Source organism: Copadichromis virginalis, linkage group LG16 (assembly GCF_057382275.1).
Source record: "Copadichromis virginalis isolate Kocher_CV1m ecotype Utaka linkage group LG16, C_Virginalis_male_GT1.1, whole genome shotgun sequence".
Classification (NCBI taxonomy): Eukaryota; Metazoa; Chordata; class Actinopteri; order Cichliformes; family Cichlidae; genus Copadichromis; species Copadichromis virginalis.
Window position 1 is genome coordinate 10,109,093 of NC_140633.1, and position 22,820 is coordinate 10,131,912.

Consider the following 22,820-nt stretch of genomic DNA (forward strand, 5'->3'; position numbering starts at 1 on the left):
CTTTAAAACATGAGGCAATTGTGTTAAATACATGCAAGATGCTTACATAAATCCAAGAGATGGCCAGTCCTTTTTTCAGTGTACTCCAGGCCAGAACTTTGATCAGTGGGGAGGGTTTATTGACTGGAAGTGGTGAAAGTCACATCTGTTCAGGGAATCCCCTAACTGGAAACACCCACATGCAGTGCTTACTTGAAAGGGCATATTTGCCCATTCCGCGTAGTTTCCAGTCATGGAAAATGTGATTATAATTCCCAGAGTGGGATAAGCCGAGCATTCCTTGGTGTTTGAGCGGGTCTCACTTTAAGGTGCGTGTATGGGCTTGTGATCCTGTTGTAAAATTAATTCTGTCATGCTGGATCACAGTGTAAAAAGTGTCTCTGATGTGATAATGAACTTCACATGTAATTTTTCACCTACAAGAAATAGTAGAAACTGTATATTAGAGAACACCAAGCTCACATTTCAGTGCCACTTTATCTGCTATACCTGAACTAATAATAAAACTATTGCAAGCAGGCATTACAAGACAATCCACCAAATGGGGGCTCAAGCATGTGACCCTAACATTACTAAGTCAGAATCGAACTTACCGATCTTGCCCGTTTTAATATGAAATGTCACAGGCTCAGATTACCTTAATTATAAAGTCATAAGGAGGATCATCAGGCACGTCTGTTCAGATCTGTATAAACAAGCTCTCACAATACAGATATATTACACAGGTACACTGCTGAAAATGTACATAAATGATATGAACATCTGTCATCCATCCATTCTCTTCTGCTTATCTTTAGCTTAAAGTTTGTAGCAAATTTTCTTATGGCTGAAACACATTTAAATAACATAAACAAGAAAATGTGCCTAAACATGGGTGTTCATTTCTAATTTTGATCTACCGAGTGGCTTTTAGTGATATAGATTTCTATGTTACATCTACACCCCGTCAGCATTAACATGTGGTTGTTTTGTTCAGGTGAATGTGTAGCTTTTCAAGTCTGCCTGTTGAAGTAACAGTCGCACTGCTGTTGTTGTGACTGTTATGTAAGCATGGACCCCGGGCGGGTCCAACATGAGAGACGGGAAACAGGCTGGTGACGAAGCATGTGTGCATGAGAGAGAGAGAGAGAGTGAGAGAAACAACCATACCGGCAGCTTCGAGCTGATTACACTCCAACGGCCAGCACACACACTTTTGTGAGGTAAGCAAACACTTTCATTACTACTAACAATTTTAACTTCCTTGCTTTAGGATATGCTAAGGTTCTAAATAGGTATACTCCAAGTTAAGTGACAGAAAGAAGAACTAGGGTGAGAAGATAACTTATAAACTTTATAAAGGCTTTACAGATGTGTTTACAGATCTTCTCAGATCTCTTCCATAGTTATTTCCACAGCATCTGGAAAACAGAACAGTTAAAGCTAGCAATTCTTTAAACTCATAGTGGATCGAATCAGTATTCAATTTGAATTATTCAAGAATTATTATAAGACTTATTCAGGATTTTAACACTTTGATTTGATATGAGCTCAAGCTGCAAAATTATAAACTTCCTGTTTAGAAGATATGATTCAAAGTGAAACTCGACTGAGCGGTTACAAATATTGGTGAACATTTGTAGCAATTCTATGTGAACAGGCTCTCTACTGAAGATGAATGTGGTGTGTCTCTGTTGCTCTCAGACATGTTTAAAAACATGTCAGAGATGCTACAACTATACTCTTGACAGACAGATTGTTATACTGTTGGCACTGTAACACCATGTGACTTGTGTTCACTTTGTCCTTTTGCTGTTTTTTTAGCTGTTATTTCTTATTCAGCCACTGAGTCTGTCAAGGACATTGTGAGAAGTGTTGCACTGTGCAAAAAGTCCTTAAATGACAAGATGATTAAGTTTGATAACCAGGAATTATTTGATAACAATCTTCACAGGTAATCAGTGTCATATTCAATTTCATCTGAAACTTCTTCTGACAAGTTCCTGTGTTATCGGTCCACTGAAAGGCTTCTAAGTTGATAGCTTTCTCCAGCAACCAGCTGGCTCAAAACCAAAGGAAACATGCAAGCCTGAGAAAAACAAAACGCACAGCATTCTGTTCTTTTGAACAACCAGTGATGAGAGAGCAGCATTTTAACTGATTTCATAACTCAGTGATTCCTGAGATTAGGGACAAAACAGGTTTTAATTTTCTAAAATATATTTTTTGATTTTTTAAAAACATATTTACATATAATTGTTACACAAGGTTTTGGCTGTCTCACCATGTTTTGGTACAATCTCCCAGGTGTAACATTTTTTAATAATTTATGTTTTTGCTGGAGAAGTGCAAGGTTTTTGTCAACACCGTCAGACACAAAGAAATGCAAAAATATATATTTTAAATTAAGTTGTTTCAGACACTTTGACTATTAGCAGCTTCTCTATTCTATTGTTTATGCACATATGTTTTCAAAGTAATTATACCAGGTTTAAAAGTAAGATTGTTTTGGCTTTTTATTATTAGAGTTACAGTCATACATATTTTCAGAAGCTTGTATTTAATCTCTATAAGAAACAATCACATTAAGCAGAATGCAAATTACACATTGAGAAAATTACGTATTTTTATAGGAAGATCATGAGGGAGGAAAATATATGGTTCTTCAAAAGAGAAAAATAAACAAAAACTCCATATTATGGAGTTGACAAGGTGCTGACGGTGGTGACACAAATCTGACGGTGTTGACACACTAGTAGAAAACAATATATTTCTTTCAAAATGACCATTAAACCTTAGCAACCTTTGTAATATCACAAGACACATCATAACAATTCTGTTTTTGCACATGTCAAGTTCTACATCCTAATAGTTCACCAGCAAGTAGCTGCCTACTACTCCTTGATTCCTAAAGTTCTGTGGTTGTGTGTTTAGACCCTGCTGGACTTTCTCTCCTTTTGTCTCTGTGCTTGTTTCCAAAACCTTCTCTTCTGACTTTTTTCTCTTTCTTTCAGATCACTGATGTTCTTTATTTTTCTCTTTTTCACTCTATTTCTCCATCTTTCCCTTTCCTTTATGAGAAACTCTTTCTTCAACTCAGGCTGGCTGTTAACTTTTTCTCTCCTTTTTTTAATCATCCCTGTTCCTTCTCTTTCATTCCTCTACTGACAGCTTCCCCTGTGCTATTGTAGCCTGAAATGTACCATTTTGTAATTACTATAATTTTTCTGAACCTTATGCTTTTTTACAGATTAAGGATGAATATTCACAACACAATTATGCATTAAGCAATAGAGATGCTATCCGGTCTTTAAGTCTGATGTCATTAGCCGTTTCCAGGTCCAAACTCCGCTGCAGATCCCAAAGTCAAAGGAACTCTGCGGCATCACTGAGAGTTACAATCTGTCTAAATTCTTTCATCTTTAATAAAATGATCAGTGTGGCTGCTCTACCAGGTGTAACATCCAGGCATCCATGAAAACAGAATATATGAAATTTAACAGAGTTAAAGTTAGATTGCTTGTTTCCACCTGAACATGATAAACCAGCTCTGCTACCACTTCCAACATAAATAGAGACAGAAAATTGAACAGCAGTGACTATTGTCAGGTTACTGAAGTTGGGCTAGCTGGTATATAGTGATGTGCTACATGATCGCTAGTGACACAGCTATGTTAGCATAATATAAATACAGTGAAGCTGGAGGATGAATGCTAACTTTTTACCACTTGATAAAAGTTAACGTGAGGGTTCCCGATGGTTAGGCTGACGTGATCACTGACTGTTTTTAGGCAACACGTTCTCACTCCCAAAGCGTAACATTTTACGCTAGGTGACAAATCGTCAGCATATTACGCCTCGGGAGTGAGAACGGGCTCTTTTAGGGGCTTGTTCTGATGTAATAGAACAAGATAAAAAGCATTAAAACATTTTAACAGCACAACAGGCTTAATAAACACAGAGTAGTTTGGGCCCGGAAGCAGGATTCATACATCATCACTTAAAGACCAACTCTCGAGGCACAGCTAGCTCAGTAGACGCCACATGATTTGTAGCTGCCCACTGCATCACTGAGTGAATGGGTTAAATGCAGAGGACTAAGCATTTTCCTACAGGATTAATAATATAAACATAAACAATGAGATTCAAGATAAGACAAATTTGATAATATTTGACACATCTGTGAAGCAGAAATATCAGTAAAATACACAGGACGTAATATATCTGAAATATTAGTAAAAAAATAACTTAATATAAATGGTGAATAGCACACGTTTGTGGCATTTGTCAACACCATTAGGAAAAGGGTCAACACCGTCAGACAAAAATCCTGATGGTGTTGACAAAATACCCGACTTTGTCTCATAACACATGTTTATCTGACAGAAGCCATCTTGTTTTTCATCAGTTGCTTATGGCTTTTACAATCTACCTAAATTAAGCTCTTTTTACAAAAAAAATAATTAAATCTTGCATTACATCGACTTTGGTGGTGACACACTATGGTTGTGACAAAGAGTTTTATCAGAAAGGTATGCAATAAATGACATTAAAATTTAAAAAAAATTATCACAGCAGTGACCTCATGGCATGTGTATCAAACAGGAAGTGATAAAGGGGTCCTCAGAGTGTAAGCTACCCACAATAATTCCTGATTTTTGATGTACTTTTAAAAAAATCTGATGGTGTTGACAAAAACTCTGGACACGATTTTAATCACTTAAAAAATATGTAAAAATAAATTTTCAATTGCATATTTTGATATTAGGTATTGAATTAAATACTTAGTGACGAGAGCCATGATGTTTAATTTTACATTACTTTTAATTTTTTTTTCTGTATTTTAATATTATCACACCTGCTTCTGGACAATGGATTTTTAAGGTACTGGTAATGTATTGTACCATTTAAAATAAATAAATATGTATAAAAAATGCAAAATCATATAAAAAATTGCCTTGGTTTGTGTAAGGAAGAGGACTCCCTTACTGCATTTATTTATATTATATTATCTGTATAGCACTTTAGAGCACACCTTTCACTTTATTAAAAGCACCTTATCAAGCACTTTATTTAGCATTGCACTTTAAGCATGGATTTGCACAAAAGAAGTTTAAATATTTATTGACTATTTATTGGGAATTTTAAAATCAGTTGGTAGCCTTATTTCAGATCCTGCACAGCTGCTCATCATCAAGGAATGTGGTAGATAAATATAAGAATAAATAAATACATTTTCACATTTACATATTAATAAATATTTCACTTTAATGTTACACCAAACCCAATATTATAAAAACCCAGAAACCCAAGCACAAAAAGATTCACCACACTCTCTTTACCAATGGTCTCTCCTGGAACCTTTAAATGGTGTCTGGACCCCCGGGGATAGTGATGGGCAGATGAAACTTCATGAAGCACTGAAGCTTTTCATCCAATTGGTTCACCCCAGCGCAAAGCTTCTTGAAGCTTCATTTGCTCTAGTAGGACATCTACTGGACGTAAAAATATTAGTTGGCAAGACATTGAAATGTGGCCTTTTGCACACAGCCTGTAAATGTCAACAACAAAAGGAATGTGTAAAACATGTATATTGTAGTGATGGCAGAATACTGTGTATATTTATACTGGCAGTATGGAAAATGATTATTTGGAAATGCTTAAAATGGAAATGATCATTTACTGTGAGGTGAGGTGTGGTTGGGGTGTGGACAGTAGTTGTGCTTTTGTAACGTTGAGGTATGGACAGCTACACACTCCTGCCTGTTCACATTTTATTCTGTAAAAACTAAATTTTCACTGCTTTTATGACCTTTTTAGTGGGGAGAACATAGCTAGGATTTAATGGTTTAACAAATCTTTTGAATCCTTTGTCCTCCACAATGCTAAATGGCTGGGAGTCCTCAATCACCATGGTAACCAGGTCTTCATCTATTTGAGATTGTTCTCCTGAGGAAAGACAATAAAGACAAAGCACAGATATAAATATCACACACGTAACTTATTACAGCTGTATAATATTGTTATATCATGTAGTAACATTACTGCATGCTGTATTATCATGGCATTTGATGGCTCACCTGGTCTTGCTCCACAATCGGTGTTCCCCTTATTCTCATGCAAAGCTCTGTAGTGCCTAAGCATGGATGAGGTGTTGTTGTTATATCCCAGCTGCCTGGCACATAGCAAACACTTCACCTTGTACAAAAGTAAAGCCGCTTAACATAAATTGTATTGCACCATCAGTATTATGAAAATACATCTTCTGTAGAAATTTACATACCTTGTTGGGAGGAATAAGATCAAAATGTTCCCACACAGGGGAGGACATCCTCCTCTTCTTAGCTGGCTCCATTCTCTCCTGACTTTCTCTCCTCACTCTCATAAACCTCCAAACTCTCACTAACCGCAACTCTCCATCAAACACCCACATTTTTGAATGAAGTCTGAGGGTTTATATCGCTGTCATAGCTCGCGGCAAAGTTCGAAACACTTCATGAACCAGTCACGTGGTACAGCCGGGCAGTGAGGCTTCGGCGTCATCATTTTCAGCTCCTCCCATAAATGAAGCAAGCCTCGATACGCGCATCGCGGAAACGCCCCCTCCATTACTCGATACAGAACGTCACATCACTAGTTTCCAGCCGCTAAGGGCCGCCCTGTTAGTTTGTAACGTCGGGTTGCGTTTAGTGGTTGAGAGGAGGCGGCAAAACACTTAGCAGGGTAGCCAAAAGAATACACACTCACACTGGCGTTGGGGATTCCACAGTGTGTTCTTTAGTATACCTTCTCTTCATCAACCATATAAGCCCGGTTGAACGGCTGCAGCTTAACAAACATAGCGCACAGTGTTCGTACAACCCATAACGTTGCAAACAAAGGTGTCTGGAGAGGTAAAACATAAAATCCGTCCCTCCTCATCTACTAGCGTGCAAGCACATGTCCACACCATCACAGAGAGAGAGAGCAGAGCAGTGGCACAAACCGATGACACCATCAACCCTCGACTTGGGTGTCTTAAAGGGACACCACACCATAGTGGCTGTTGTCTTTTAGGCAGTTGGGTTAACACTTGTATGCATATTTTTAACAACAAAATTGGGTTTTATCTGCCGGACATGTTTTGTCCCTTATCTCAAGAATCACTGAACTGTCACATTATTTGTGGAACAGACAGGGAGAAGCACTTTAAGCTGTTGAGGCCATGGTAAAAGCTTATGTGCAGGACTGACAGTGTATGAGTAAAGCAAGTCAAGTTAGTGTAATTAAATATGAAATATATCACATGATTCAGAACAGTGTGGTTTGGCTTTGAATGTCCTATGTCTCTCTCTCTCTCTCTCTCTCTCTCTCTCTCTCTCTCTCTCAGCTAATGGATGCTTTCCAGCTTCTCTTTCTTGTTGCAGTGGTGACATCCATATCAGAATGGAAATCAGGTGGTGTATACAGTACACGATTCATCTGCATGTGCTAAACCGCACATCTTACACCTTACAATGAAACCTGGTGAAGCGGCACACCCAGTATTAATCAGGCTCAAAAGGCCGCTGATGTGAAATGCATATCATGACAATTTTGAGCAAGTTGTAGAAAAAGTTATATCAAAGGTTATCATTGATGGGTCAGCAAAACATCAAAGCCAAAATGTAGAAGGTAAAAATGTATGGCAAGACAGAAAGGCCATAAAAATCATTGAAAAACATTAAGGCAAAAAAGAAAAGGAACATTTCATAAACATTTTCATTTCATCGTACAGCATTGTAGCATCTGCAACACACCTTTCACATTTGCATTTGCACTTATCATCACCTCTATCTGCTTCTCCCTCAGTTTCAGATTCTGGCAAATCACAATGTGAGATCATGAATGAGGAGAGCATTACAGTGCTTGAAGGGGAGTCTCTTTTTTATGTACCTTTTATTTTAGAACCAAACTTCAACAATAAAAATTTTACATGGTACAAATATAGCACCCAAATTCAGAATATTTCCTCTGATAAGAAAGCCAGGGTGCATTACCAAGGCGAAGCACTGTTTCTCTTAAACCTCAACATTTCTGATTCTGGAGATTACGCTGCTTGGTAAGAATCATCTCTACGAAATATGTTACAAAATTTCTATCTAGCATCTAACATTAGTGATGGTCTGGGTTTTCTTGAACTCTAAAACAATTTTCTTCTTTTTTTTGTCTCTTTTTTTGTTAATGTGCTTCCCACTCATTGATTCACTTTTAGGGAAATCAAGTCTTCAGGACAATGTTTTAACCACGCTGTGAAAATTGAAGTGTTCAATGCAAGTTACAGAGGAAGCAAGATGTTAAACTACGGAGAAATCAAAAACTCTGACCAGAGCAAAAAGGTCCCATGTCCAGAACGAGTCCGAAGCACATGTAGTGCATTCAAAGGAAACATCACCTGGTACAAGGTAGGCCAAAAAGCCCAGGTCAGCTTCCTGTTTGTTTGGCAAACTTGCAAACCTGCACCATTGCCTTAAATGCATCCAGGAAAGTCTACAGGTCATCCACCTCTGCCACTACACATATAATGGCTAAGTGACATCATGGAGCCCTGCTTTCAAAAACGGACATAGATGTGTGGCTGTGAAGCTGGATTTAAGAAATACAGTTTTAAAAATCATGTTCAGTGTGATGATTCATGTCATCTTATGTCAGTATAGAAGTTGATACTTTAGTTTATGTTAGCTAACTAGGGACAGAATCAAAACTCAGAGGAAAATAACTGCACTTGAACCAGTGTTGGTCAAGTTACTTGAAAAAAGTAATCAGTAACTAATTACTGATTACTTCCCCAAAAAAGTAATCCCGTTACTTTACTGATTACTTATTTTCAAAAGTAATTAATTACTTAGTTACTTAGTTACTTTTTAAAAACACGATTTACAACCTGAATAGGTGATAAAGCGATAGATCCTTCAGCCCAATTCTACTTTTTCTGCATAATCCATCATACAAAATGTAATCAAATGGAAAAGTCTCTTTTTAAAACTTGTTTTATTAGTTTTAAGCTTTTAACTTTATGCATCAAGCAAAAATTAAATTATATGCAACATTCTCTGACTTGAAGAAATTAGTTTAACATTTAAACCTATATTCTGCACATTCCAGCACATAAAATATTTTTTGTTTTTACACTCAGTCTTTCAAATAGATGCAAGTAAAACACAGCAGAAAATAAATAAAATCAAAGACTAGCGGTCCTGTTGCTCTATTTTCACCTGTATAGCAGGAGTGCCGCAGCGGTCAGTTGAAGAATCCGCAAGTTTCTCTGTGAATTTCCCATTACGTCGTTGCTCACTCGGAGCTTGTTTAGGGGGGAGGGGGGTTTACGGTGGCCCCTAGAGACAAAGCACGTTTCAAACTCCAAAACACTTGCAAACTCCAAAACACTTGCAAACTCCAAAACACGTACAAACTCCCTATAAAGGTGTGTGTTTGCCAGTTGTTTGTTACGCTGAATGATTTGGTGCTTGGCCATTTTGAATACACGTTTTTTTGGGGGGGATTTTTCTGACTCTTCGGTAATCGTTTTTGGATCAAGGCCATTGGATTAATTGATGGTATGACCCTGCCTGGTTTATGACTCTGGATACTTTGCTAAAAAGGTGCAAGAGCTAGTTGCCAACCAGCGACAGTTGGAAAACATCGTGGAACGGATCACTGCAGTTGTGAGGTCTCAGAATCAAAAGACTGACAACACCACGGAACAGAAGTTTGATACCATCATGGGGAGGCTCGCAGCTCTTCAACGGGAGATCGAGAGACCAGCCTCGGAGTGCTAGAATTCGAGCTGCTCACAAAGGAGAAATCAACAATATTCAACATTTGGACACCACGGCCCCAGCTGCAGGCCCAAGGCTGGAGCCCACCAAAACAACTCCCTGATAACGACTGTGTGATGACTATTCTTCCCGCCCCATGAAGGACACCTGGATTGGCTGGAGGACTGTTTACTTAGCCTGATAGGCCGAAGGACACTGTCTCAGCTAAACTATGGACACGCACACACACACACTTACACTGATAAGCACTCACTCATCCCCCTCCCTTTCCAACGCCTTCGATGCTTGTGCCCTACCGGGGATGATAGCAGTCAACTGGACCAGCACAGATGCTGCAGGACCGGATGCGCTGTCTACGCCGGCTCTCTCTTACCCTTTACCCGCCCCTGTTGCTTGTCTCGTGTTTCTATGGTGTATTGATAGTCATGTGCTTTTGTGCTGAGGTGTTTTTTCTTTTATCAAACTGTTCTCCCACTAGGAGCTCAGTCTGAGTGGAGTTTTTTTTTCTCCTCCTCTTACCTCATGTAGTGTATTTTCGTTGTTTTTTTTCCTATCAGCCTACCTTCTGACATGTCTGCCCAATGTGATGTTTGTGTAAAGTTGGTCAGAAGGTTCCTTTGTGAGTGCGCATGCGCCATTAGCGTGCTGCCTGCTGTAACCCCTAATTTCCCTCGGGATGAATAAAGTATTCTGATTCTGATTCTGATTCTGAAGCTGCAAAGCTGAGAGGTGCCAGAACTGACTGCTGATGGTAATAAGTACCAGTACTAACCAGTGAAACCAGTGGGGCAAAAGATGATTCCACTGGCCCTGGAAGTTGATGACATTAAAATGTTGCTTGACTTCTGAACAAAGGAATTTTATTTAACTTTTTAAACATTGTCCATGTTAATACCAGTGTACATTTTTATGTAAGATAAAAGTGTTGGTTTCATTGCTATAGCAAGAACCTGATTGCAAGTTAATAAAAAGGGAGCTACTTTAAAAACCTCTAAACTTTTACAATACAACAATTACAAACTAAGCCACAATGATGTAATTGACAGGGCCATTGTGATGATTTACAAAACAGACCATGTTCATTGAAGTAAAATGTGTTGCTTTCCCTATTTGTGCCCTTCTCGGTGCAGGACTATACTCTTATTGAAGATCAGCATGAAGTCGAATTGAGAGTGCATAATGCTACCAAAGACCACGAGGGCCTCTACACCTGTATTTGTACCTGGGCATACAATAATAAGGTGTACAGTACGTCAGGTTCGAGGGAACTTATACTTCTAGGTGAAACTGCATTCTTTGGTGTTTAGTTCTGGATACCAACACAACACATTGCGACACCAACATAAACTTGACTTTATAAGTGAAATTGTAATGGCGTGTTGATTTAACATGTTTAATAATGAGCCAGAGCTAAAGATTTGTATGTATGTCACAGGTTTTCCTGATTTTTCAAAACAATACCCATATTATAGCATACCAAATGTCCTATTAGAGGATTAAAAATGTCTCACTCTTTTTGGTTGCTCGCAGAAAAAGCTGTGCACTACCTAGAAATTTTGACCCCAGCTGATGAGTCGCAGGAGCAGTTTGCTGATGAAGGTAATAAAATCTCATCTTCATGTCAACATGTTGCTGTCATAACAATTCAATTCAATTCAATTTTATTTATATAGCGCCAAATCACAACATAAATCGCCTCAAGGCGCTTCATAGATACAGAGAAAAAAACCCAACAATCATATGACCCCCTATGAGCAAGCACTTTGGCGACAGTGGGAAGGAAAAACTCCCTTTTAACAGGAAGAAACCTCCGGCAGAACCAGGCTCAGGGAGGGGCGGGGCCATCTGCTGCGACCGGTTGGGGTGAGAGAAGGAAGACAGGATAAAAGACATGCTGTGGAAGAGAGACAGAGGTTAATAACAGATATGATTCAATGCAGAGAGGTCTATTAATACATAGTGAGTGAGAAAGGTGACTGGAAAGGAAAAACTCAATGCATCATGGGAATCCCCCGGCAGCCTACGTCTATTGCAGCATAACTAAGGGAGGATTCAGGGTCACCTGGTCCAGCCCTAACTATATGCTTTAGCAAAAAGGAAAGTTTGTGTTAGGTGTGGCTGTGTGCAGGCAGGAATAGGACCCAAGGTGCAGACTCCGGAGACAGACGTGAACTCAAAAAAGGCTTTAATTTAATACTCAAAATATAACAAAACTAAAAAAAACTCAAAACAAACTTAAACTAGAGAAATGACAGAACACACAGCTAAGAAAACGGTAGATCGCGACACAGACACTAAGAAACACAGGGCTTAAATACACAGAGGGAGCAATCAGGGAATGAGTAACAGGAGGGAAACACAGCTGGGACAAATTAGAACTGACGAGACCAAAGAAGCGTAACCTGAACACACTGAGATAAGACAGAGACCTTCAAAGTAAAACAGGAAGCACATAACACAGACTGAACAAAGACGCAGACTCACATGCAGGCACTACAAAGGGAACAGAGACGTGGGACCAGGGCAGACACAAACACTGACTGGACACGGGGATATAGGAACTAAGGATACACATAGACGCGAACTAGACAAGGGGATGCAGGTGATAGGGGAGACAGAGCAACTAAAGAAGACAGAGACATAAACCATAAGACAGAACTCAAAGAAACCAAAGACTAGAAAGTATAAATAATATCGTAAACTCAAAAACCCTGGGTCAACGACCCAGGCATCCTAACAGTTTGAAGCCTAATCTTAAAAGTAGAGATAGTGTCTGTCTCCCGAATCCAAACTGGAAGCTGGTTCCACAGAAGAGGGGCCTGAAAACTGAAGGCTCTGCCTCCCATTCTACTTTTAAATACTCTAGGAACAACAAGTAGGCCTGCAGAGCGAGAGCGAAGTGCTCTAATAGGGTGATATGGTACTACAAGGTCATTAAGATAAGATGGGGCCTGATTATTTAAGACCTTGTATGTGAGGAGCAGGATTTTGAATTCAATTCTGGATTTAACAGGAAGCCAATGAAGGGAAGCCAAAACAGGAGAAATCTGCTCTCTCTTTCTAGTCCCTGTCAGGACTCTTGCTGCAGCATTTTGGATTAGCTGAAGGCTTTTCAGTGAGTTTTTTGGACATCCTGATAATAATGAATTACAGTAGTCCAGCCTGGAAGTAATAAATGCATGAACTAGTTTTTCAGCGTCACTCTGAGACAGGATATTTCTAATTTTAGAGATGTTGCGCAAATGGAAGAACGCAGTCTTACATATTTGTTTAATATGTGCATTGAAGGACATGTCCTGGTCAAAAATGACTCCAAGGTTCCTCACAGCGTTACTGGAGGCCAAGGTAATGCCATCCAGAGTAAGAATCTGGTTAGATACCATATTTCTAGGCTTTTCAGAGCCGAGTACAATAACCTCAGTTTTATCTGAATTAAGAAGCAGAAAGTTAGCGGCCTTCCAGGTCTTTATGTCTTTAAGACATTCCTGCAGTTTAACTAATTGGTGTGTGTTATCTGGCTTCATGGACAGATAGAGCTGGGTGTCATCTGCATAGCAGTGAAAATGTATGCTATGTCTTCTAAAGATACTGCCTAAGGGAAGCATGTATAATGTAAACAGAATTGGTCCTAGCACTGAACCCTGTGGAACTCCATAATTAACCTCAGTGTGTGAAGAGGACTCTCCATTTACATGCACAAACTGGAGTCTATTAGATAGATATGATACAAACCACTGCAGTGCAGTACCTGTAATACCTACAGCATGTTCTAATCGCTCTAATAGGATATTATGGTCGACAGTATCGAACGCTGCACTAAGGTCTAGCAGGACAAGCACAGAGATGAGTCCACTGTCAGAGGCCACAAGAAGATCATTTGTAACCTTCACTAAAGCTGTTTCTGTGCTGTGATGAGCTCTGAAACCTGACTGAAACTCTTCAAATAAACCATTCCTCTGCAGATGATCTGTTAGCTGTTTGACAACTACTCTTTCAAGGATTTTTGATATGAAAGGAAGGTTGGAGATTGGCCTATAATTAGCTAAGACTGCTGGGTCTAGAGATGGCTTTTTGAGTAAAGGTTTAACTACAGCTAGCTTGAAGGCCTGTGGTACATAGCCGATTATTAGAGATAGGTTGATCATATTTAAGATTGAAGAATTAATTAATGGCAGGACTTCTTTGAGCAGTTTTGTAGGAATGGGGTCTAAAAGACACGTTGATGGCTTGGAGGAAGTAATTATTGAAGTTAACTCAGAAAGATCAATTAGAGAAAAAGAGTCTAACTTAACATCAATGGTACTAAGAGTAGCTGTAGATAATATTACATCTGTGGGATGATTACTGGTAATTTTTTCTCTAATGATAAAAATTTTATTGGTGAAGAAGTTCATGAAGTCATTACTAGTTAACGTTAAAGGGATTGTTGGCTCAAAAGAGCTCTGACTTTTTGTCAGCCTGGCTACAGTGCTGAAGAGAAACCTGGGGTTGTTCTTATTTTCTTCAATCAGTGATGAACAGTAAGATGTTCTGGCTTTGCGGAGGGCTTTCTTATAAAGTAGCAAACTATTTCTCCAGGCTAAATGATGATCCTCTAGATTTGTGACACGCCATTTCCTCTCCAGATTATGAGTCATCTGCTTTAGGGTACGTGTTTCAGAATTATACCACGGAGTCAGGTACTTCTGATTAGAGACCTTAGTTTTCACAGGAGCTACAGTATCCAGAGTCGTACGTAGTGAGGAGGTGAAATTATTAACAAGATAATCGACTTCTGTTGGGGTAGCGTTCAGATAGCTGCTCTGCTCTATGTTGGTACAGGGCATTGAAGATGATAACAGTGGGTGGATTATATTCTTAAACTTAGTTACAGCGCTTTCAGAAAGACATCTACCTTGATAAAGTCTACTCTCCACTGCTGTGTAATCAATTATTGTAAATGTAAATGTTATCAGGAAATGATCAGACAGGAGAGGGTTTTCAGGAAACACTGTTAAATGTTCAGTTTCTATGCCATATGTTAAAACAAGATCTAGAGTGTGATTAAAGTGGTGGGTGAGTTCTTTTACATTTTGAGAGAAACCAATTGAGTCTAATAACAGATTAAATGCCATGTTGAGGCTGTCATTTTTAGCATCTACATGGATGTTAAAATCACCCACAATAATTATTTTATCTGAGCTCAGAACTAAATCAGATAAAAAGTCTGAGAAATCAGACAGAAACTCTGTGTAAGGCCCAGGTGGATGATAGATGATAACAAGTAAGACTGGTTTCTGAGTTTTACAGCTGGGGTGGACGAGGCTAAGCATCAGGCTTTCAAATGAATTAAAAGTCTGTCTTGGTCTTTCATTAATTAATAGGCTGGTGTGAACAATTGCTGCCACACCGCCCCCTCGGCCTGTGCTTCGAGATTTCTGGTAGTTAGAATGGTTCGGGGGTGTTGATTCATTTAAACTAACATAATCATCCTGCTGCAACCAGGTTTCTGTAAGGCTGCAAACACTGCAAATACTTGGTTAATAACAGTGATCCTCTGAAAGTTACTCAGTTAGCACTTAGCAGGACTAAAGTTGCATCCATACAGGGAGTGACTGACTCATCACTTAAGAAGGGGGGAGGTGGAGCAGTGTGTTTTTGGGGACCAGTGCCTGATGATGAGGGTAGCACATCTGTCTAATTAACCTCTCCTCTGGCAGTAGGTGTGGGGGCCAGAAACAAGACAAAGCCAAAAACAGAAAGAGAGAAAGATTGTGTGTAACGCTTTGTGTGAATAAAATTGTTTGTAAAATGCATCCCTCTGCCCTTCCTGGGGAGAGCTCACAGTGGCAGGAGCAACTGCCACACTGGTGCCCAATGTACCCGGTGACCCAGGAAGGAGTGGCGGCTTCTCCAGCACTGTCACCTCCACTCTCTGAGGTGGACTTATTTAAAATGACGGAGGTGGATGACCTGTAGACTTTCCTGGATGCATTTAAGGCAATGGTGCAGGCTTGCAAGTTTGCCACCTTCCGTTTAAGGGAGTGTTGCTGCAATCAGGGCTTACAGGCATCCTAGTGCCAGTGGAAACTAAATACAGGAATAAACATAGAATTAGGGCTGTGTTGCACCCCCTGATGTTTGTTACCGATTGGCTGGGGTTTGACAAACTGGTGGAGGTGTTAAACGAGTGGCCATCGGGAAAGATTTTCAAGGCATCCTATTACTACTCCATAGCTGGTCACATGGAATATATAAAAACTCTGGAAAGAATAATGCCCCAGTTTTACTGACTGTGCATTCAGGGGAATGTGCGCCTTTGTCGTGCATCTTACCCTGTATTCCAGTGGGTTAACCCGTCCTCTTTCTTTCTTCATCCTTCCTTCTTTCCCTCCTTCTTCCCTTCCTTCTTTCCTTCCAGGCTCGGAGATTAAGCTGAATTGCTCAGTTTTGTGTGGGACTAATGTGAAACATGACTGTAATGCCAGCTGGTACATCAATGGAATTCCTTTCAAAAACAGGGATGGTTATAGTCAAACTACCAAAATGTAAGCCTCTTTTATACTTTACACAATGTACACTTAATGTTTTGCTAATCCTTTGAGTGGATTTCAACATGTAGTTTAAGGTGCTTCTAAGGTGTTTTACAGAATAAGTTAACATGACCTCTTTAAGTGCTATTGTTTAAGAGTCACACTTAAGAGAACCTCAAAGATCTGTTGAAAATATGTTAAATAGTAACTGTTATGTATTTCCTCTCATTTGTCTGCAGTGAACCTTTCTGCTGAACTTTGTCTTTGACCCTTTGTCTTCTTTAACAAAACAAACTCTTATCTTCTTTGTTAGAGCAACTGAGGAACCTTCAAAGAATACCATTGCCACTGCAATCCTCACCATTAAAAAAGTGTCTGCTAAGGATTTTCAACAGAAGTTTAAGTGTTTTGGCGAGGGCTATTACGTAACAAAGAATGCCACTTTAACTCTTAAGCGGAAAGGTCAGTCACAGGGCCATTGATTGTTTTTTAGCCTTGCTAACAAAAATGTCTGTTGACTTTTAGCGAAGCATGGAAATGTTATTTTACACTATAATTTTGTGTTTCCTAGAATCCATAATTCCACTTGCCATTGGAGGAGTATGCATGTTATTCGTTGGTGTTTTTGTCGCTGTTTTGGTCAAATACTTTGCCATTGACTTAGCCCTGTTCTTCAGACCCTACTTCCCACTAAGCAGTAGCAATAAAGGTAAGAGAGTAAATATTTTTCTTGGGGGCTTTATTATCTTAGTTTTGTACCAACAGTAAAGGAATGAAGTACAATGCTAATTAGTCAGTTTCAGAGGATAGACCGAGCCAGTTTAGCTGCTACTCCTGCTCCCTAGCTTCAGTGCTATACTTTAAGGAAAAATGCACCAGTTTAACACATCCAAGACTTAAGAGAGGAAGATGTTGTGGTTATAGACCCTGAAATATTATGTCAAAACAAAAGTTACTTCCTAAAATATTCATCAGCTTGTTTGCTACAAAATAGTGGTATCCAGTGGTTTTCAATATGACAAATTAGAAATATAAGAAAAATGCAAGAGTAACCAAATTGAATAACAAATAAGTAAACCTGAAGTGTTTTGGTTCCTTCTGAAGGTTCAAACAACATATAAAAAATGCTGGTTCACTTTGGCTATGGTGAACAAGTAAGCCAAATGCCTTTTGGAGAAAGCTTTTGAGATGGCATGACATAGACTCTATTAATCCCACACTGTGGCAATTCACATATTACAGCAACACAGGGGTCCATAAAGTGCAGTTGGAGCGATAATATATACCCAGTTTTCAGCAGCCATTTATCATGTGTGCATATTCCACAGTCTCAAAACTGGTTTTGGAAAGGTTAAACCAGGCGAATATTAAGTTTCTACATTGGCCTTCCCAAAGCCTGACCTCAACCATATTGAAAATTTGTGAGTGACGCCCAAAAGCGAGATGATATCACAAATTTAAACCTACCAGTTCTGCCAAGTAGGGTGGTCAAACATCCATCCAGAATTGAGTCAGAAACTTTTTGGGGGCTGCTAAAAGCATCTGGTCAAGGGGCATCTTACCAAATATTAGTGGTAGTATTATTATCATATATTTGAGCCTGTATGCATAATCTTGACTCTGCATTTGTGGGATGAATTGAAACCTGTCCTCCCAATTGTTGTTGGGGTTTTTTTTGTATGTTTCAACTCATTAAAGATGTATGCTGTACAATTGTTCCACCCTGGAAAAAGAAAGGTTCAAAGAAGTTAAAAATTACACATTCATGTCAATGATGAGTGTTTGTAACTTCTGACCACAACTGTTCAAACACAAATGACTTATTGTGGTGACAGGGTCACTTTACATCACAATGAGCCGATAAGGAAGAAACATTAATAAAAAAAACTGAGAAAACCTTGTCAAAGAAAGTACACATAAATTTCCACTGATTTGTTTGTTTGTTTCCCAGACACAAGTTTATATGACGCCTATGTGGTCTACCAGACACCAATGGACAAGATCACTGAGGACACACTCTCTCAGTTTATCACACAGACTTTGCCCTCTGTCCTCGAAGATAAGTGCGGATATCGGCTCTTTATCCACGGGAGGGATGACATACCAGGGGAAGGTCAGTGTTTTATGTGCTTTAATTGTAATTTTGGACATCAACAACCAATATATTTTGTATTTGTGATTCAGGTATTTTATTGTCTGCAGTGTTCTTTGTAGCCCAGCTTAAGTGTTAAAGGGATACCAGTGTTGTGCTGCCTAATTTAAAGAGCCATCATGTACCTGTTTTTTTTTGTTGTTGTTGTTTTTTTCTTTTTGTTGTACCACAACAGATCGTCTGGAGTTGGTGGAGAAATGCATGAATCAGAGCAGGAGGCTCATAGTCATTCTCACACCAGATCTGGGATCAGGCTCCATGATGACAGAGCGATGGCCTGCCTCACCCCAAACCTCAGTGATGGGAGGGTTTGACTGGCAGGTGAGAACTGAGACAGGGACTGCCTGGGAGTATGCTCATTGGCCTAATGACCTGTGATTGACAAATCATTATTCAAGGACTTGTAAAGCACCCAAAGTGCTCATCCAAAGGCTTTAAAATTGGACTTCACAAACCAGTGAGTGGGGTCGAGGTAGCTATGTTCATCTTTTATGCTGTCACAATCCACACATCAGAATTCTCTGGCTCACAGAAACCTGGCAGGTTTGCATACTAAGAGACTCACATAAATACGCTTATCCAGCGTTTCCCACTTTCTCTGTCTGTCTTTCTCTGCTTTGCAGGCAACGTGAGCAGGGGCCTTTGTAGCATCTTTTTTAAATGGGGGTGGGAGTTGTGGAACCAAGAACAAGGCACACAAGGAGGTCCACAAGAAATTGTAGGGCCTTGCAATATAAAGTGCGTTGAGGCAAGTGTTGTTGTGATTTAACGCTATATAAATAAAATGCAATTTAATTTCACTGAAACTGGAATATTTAGTTAGAGATCAATTCAGTGCAGAATAATTTGCTGTAGAAAGCATTAGACATGGAGTGAGGACCCTGCCAACTGCTTGGCTTTCCTCCTCCTGGCTTTGTAGGAGGCGAACAGGGCAGGAGGCAGGTCCTGAGAGGAAGTACACTTGTTGCCACTGGATAATGGTTTAAGAGGCTTGGTGCTAACATCCTCTCTATTTTCTCCACAGTAGGCAAATTTGTTTTGCTTAATTATCTTTCTTTAAAATATGACTGATTTAGCCACTTCACACTTCTTTTCAATTTCATTTAATTACATACATTTTTGTTCCTTTTATATTTGTCTGTTTGAAATTTTGAGCTGGCTAATGACAAAAGTTTTCAGAATCCTGTGCAGCCCTGTGTCCCATTTCAGATTTATTACATGAAAAGTTGTGTTGCACAAGTATAATTTTGTGTTGGATAACTGTTTTGCAGTGTGGAAAAAAGTATTGAAAAGTTATACTTCTACTTAATTAGCTTAATGGTGCACAGGGTGTATAATCAATATAACTGCACAATATATTTTAAATACTTATAGTATATACCTATTGTGTGGAATTACACTTCAGATTCTTTTATCATTTTAAAAAATACCTACAAGTGGAATCCAAACTGTAATATTTGCATCCAAAATATAGTGGAGTAGAAGCAGAATATGGTACAGCACTTAAATAAAGTGCAAGTAAAGTAGTCAAGTAAATATAAGTTATATTCCTGTACTCTAATTTATTGGTATTGCATGATGTAAGATACTGGTACTCTAGTACAATACCGTCGGTGGGAAAAGTACAATACTTTTACAGCAAATCTAAGGAAACAAGTGCACATAGGGGGAAAAAAATCCTTGTGGAGAAATGTAGCATAACCTCCACACACTGTTACCATTACATTTTTATTCAATTACAACTTTTTGGTCCTTGCAAACTTTGTCAGATACAGAGATAAAGTGTCCATGCAAACATTTGCATCTATGCATGCATTCAGTAAGGTTCGGCCAATTAAGGATGCCTGGCTATTAGACATGTCACACAGACTGAAATATTGGAAATAAATAAACATAATGGTAAATGGGACAATGTGTGGCTGTTATACTATATTTCTCCACAAAGACACTATTTGAAGAAACAGACATTTGACATTTGGGGACCACGGCCATGTGCTACAAGTTCAATACATCCACTCCATATGGCTTTATACACGATGACCATCAACTTTATTTTGGTGTAAGTAAGCAAACAAGCAGTAATAGCAGTTACACATAGTTGAATAGTTGGTGCACAATTGAATATTTTGAATTTCATTTTGAATTTTTCCTTTCAGTTCCATTAATTTATGGTTAGTTTTTACTAATTTAATTGTTGGTTTGAACCTTTTTATTAACATAATGTGGGTGACATGTTAAGAAGTTTAGAAAAGGCATTGCAGTTATCAGGCGTCACTTACCTTGACACTAGCAAAGGTAAGTGACATATCATATCTTAATTTATTCATGTAAATAGGGAGGCTTCTTCACACACTAAGGTTAATTATGGAGTTACACAGGGTTCTGTACTAGGACCATTTCTATTTACATTATACATGCTTCCCTTAGGCAGCATTATTAGAAAGCATAGCATACGTTTTCCTTATTATGCAGACGATACCCAGCTTTATGTATCCATGAAGCTCGATCACATACACAAATTAGTTAACCTGCAGGTTTAATTGAGATTATTTTACTGAGCCATAAAAATATAAGAAAAACAATTTTGTCCATATAACTACCCCTTTTTCACTCTCTGTGTGTTCATACACTGCTCTGCATTTAATCATCAGTTCTTATTAATCTGGCTCTTGTCACACCGTGTTTTTTCTCCTATCTCCCCTAACCCCCAAATGGCTGCGCTTCCTTAATCCTGGTTCTGCTAGCAGTTTCTTCCTGCTAAAAAGAAGTTTTTCCTTCCCACTATCACAAAATCCTTGCTCATAGGAAATTTTCTGATTGTTGTGGTTTTCTCTCTATTGTCATAGGATCTTTACCTTAGAATATAAAGCGCCTTGAGGCATCTGTTGCTGTGTTAATAAGGAATAGATTGATTGTTGTGAAAACAAATGATTCTACTTATATGTGTATTATGGCATCATATTTTTATACTTAAGTTTATTCAATTTTTTCAATGTGTAGCACTACTAGATAGCATTTATGTAAATAAAAATACTAAGTGTACAGTGAAAGGGTGACTAAAGTGTTGTTGATGATTTACCAGGTGGGGCTCCACCATGCATTGGTCCAGAGGGAACTGAGTGTGATTTTGATCCAGCTAGGAGACACGGGGCAACAGCAATACACACACCTCCCCCCGGGCTTGCAGCACCTGATTCGTAAGAGTGCCCCTTTGAAGTGGCCAGAGGGCTCTGGAGGCGCTGCAGCATGGAACTCTCGCTTCTGGAAGAGAGTGAGATACCTGATGCCTGCCACACCTGTCAAAAAATGTGCACAGTCTACTATTATCTAATACATCTTTCAACACGTTTTGTTTAATGTTTTGTACATATATTGGGAAATGTAAGAAAAGGATGATCAGGATTTATCTTTTATAAATCCCAAGAAGCCATTTGTCATGGTCCGGAGTCTGTGAATCCGTGTTTATGTTTTGGTTTATTATTATTCTGTGGTTTTGTTTATTCTGGGTTTCTTGTACTCTCCCTTTTCACGTTTCATGTTCCTATGTTCTGTGTCCCTCAGTCTGTGTTAAGTTTGTGTGTTGTGTCATTACGTGTATGTGTTTCCTGTTTTATTGTGAAGGTCTGCGTCTTATGTGAGTGTTTTCAGTTTGCCTCCCTGGTCTCGTCACGTTAATCACTCCCAGCTGTGTCCCCCACCTGTGTGTAATGTCCCTGTGTTTCTCTGAGTGTATTTTAGTCGTGTCTTCTGTCGTAGTAGTTGCTGGTTCGTCTGTGTTGTTCCCCTCCACTTTCCTGTGCATTTTCCCCGCATCTCTGTTTCACGTCTCAAGGTTTCAGGTTTGTTTTTGCTTAGCTTTTCCCAGTTTAGTTTACTCTTAGGTTTTGGTTTTCGTCCACCTCGCCCCTGTTTGTTTCACCTTTTTGTTAATAAAGCTCACTCACAACTTAAGCAGTCTGCATCTTGGGTCCGTTAATAATTCACACACGGCTTGCCCCGGCATTACTCGAAGCTTTTCAACGCAGTCCTCTCTGGTGACATCTGGTGGCCAAAAATATGAAGAGCTTTACCCTGTGTTCACTTTTAAGAACACTGGGTAAAGAGATGGGGGGAGGGGACAATAGAATCATAAAAGGTGACTGCTGCATGCAAACCACAGAAGTCACGTAAGTCACATTGTGACTACGTTGCTGTTGCTAAATGTTTAATATTAGTGAACTTTTTCAAAACCACATATAATTTCATTAATAATGTTTATGTCAGGCTGGTGTTCATCGGCGTAAATTTGTGCTGAACATCGGGGGGTCAAGATCTCTGTCTAAATAAATAAATCTGGGTGAATTCCCAGATGATTAAACATGCAACTATTTTGTTGGTAAA

The 22,820-nt window shown here is 39.1% G+C and overlaps 2 protein-coding genes across 3 annotated transcripts; one reads left to right on the forward strand and one right to left on the reverse strand.

Moving 5' to 3' along the window:
* The first annotated feature begins 958 nt into the window (after positions 1-958).
* LOC146690256 (interleukin-1 receptor-like 1) lies at positions 959-22,391 on the forward strand. Of its 2 annotated transcripts, none has more exons than XM_085435238.1 (12): positions 959-1,202; positions 7,349-7,415; positions 7,810-8,059; positions 8,213-8,402; positions 10,907-11,057; positions 11,307-11,375; positions 16,177-16,303; positions 16,602-16,750; positions 16,860-16,997; positions 18,240-18,401; positions 18,616-18,761; positions 19,064-21,514. In XM_085435238.1, exons 2-12 carry the CDS (start codon positions 7,352-7,354, stop codon positions 19,070-19,072), a joined length of 1,455 nt encoding a protein of 484 aa, XP_085291364.1. In that variant the 5' UTR covers positions 959-1,202; positions 7,349-7,351; the 3' UTR covers positions 19,073-21,514. The 2 variants fall into 2 exon arrangements, with proteins under 2 accessions (XP_085291364.1, XP_085291363.1); XM_085435237.1 differs by lacking the exon at positions 19,064-21,514 and adding an exon at positions 21,523-22,391 and having other exon boundaries at positions 963-1,202.
* Positions 2,073-6,977, reverse strand: LOC146690257 (uncharacterized). Its single transcript, XM_085435239.1, has 3 exons — positions 6,263-6,977; positions 6,060-6,177; positions 2,073-5,928 (listed from the first exon to the last, which is right to left on the reverse strand). The coding sequence occupies exons 1-3, from the start codon at positions 6,410-6,412 to the stop codon at positions 5,768-5,770; spliced, it is 429 nt and encodes a 142-aa protein (XP_085291365.1). The 5' UTR covers positions 6,413-6,977; the 3' UTR covers positions 2,073-5,767.
* Positions 22,392-22,820: the final 429 nt, after the last annotated feature.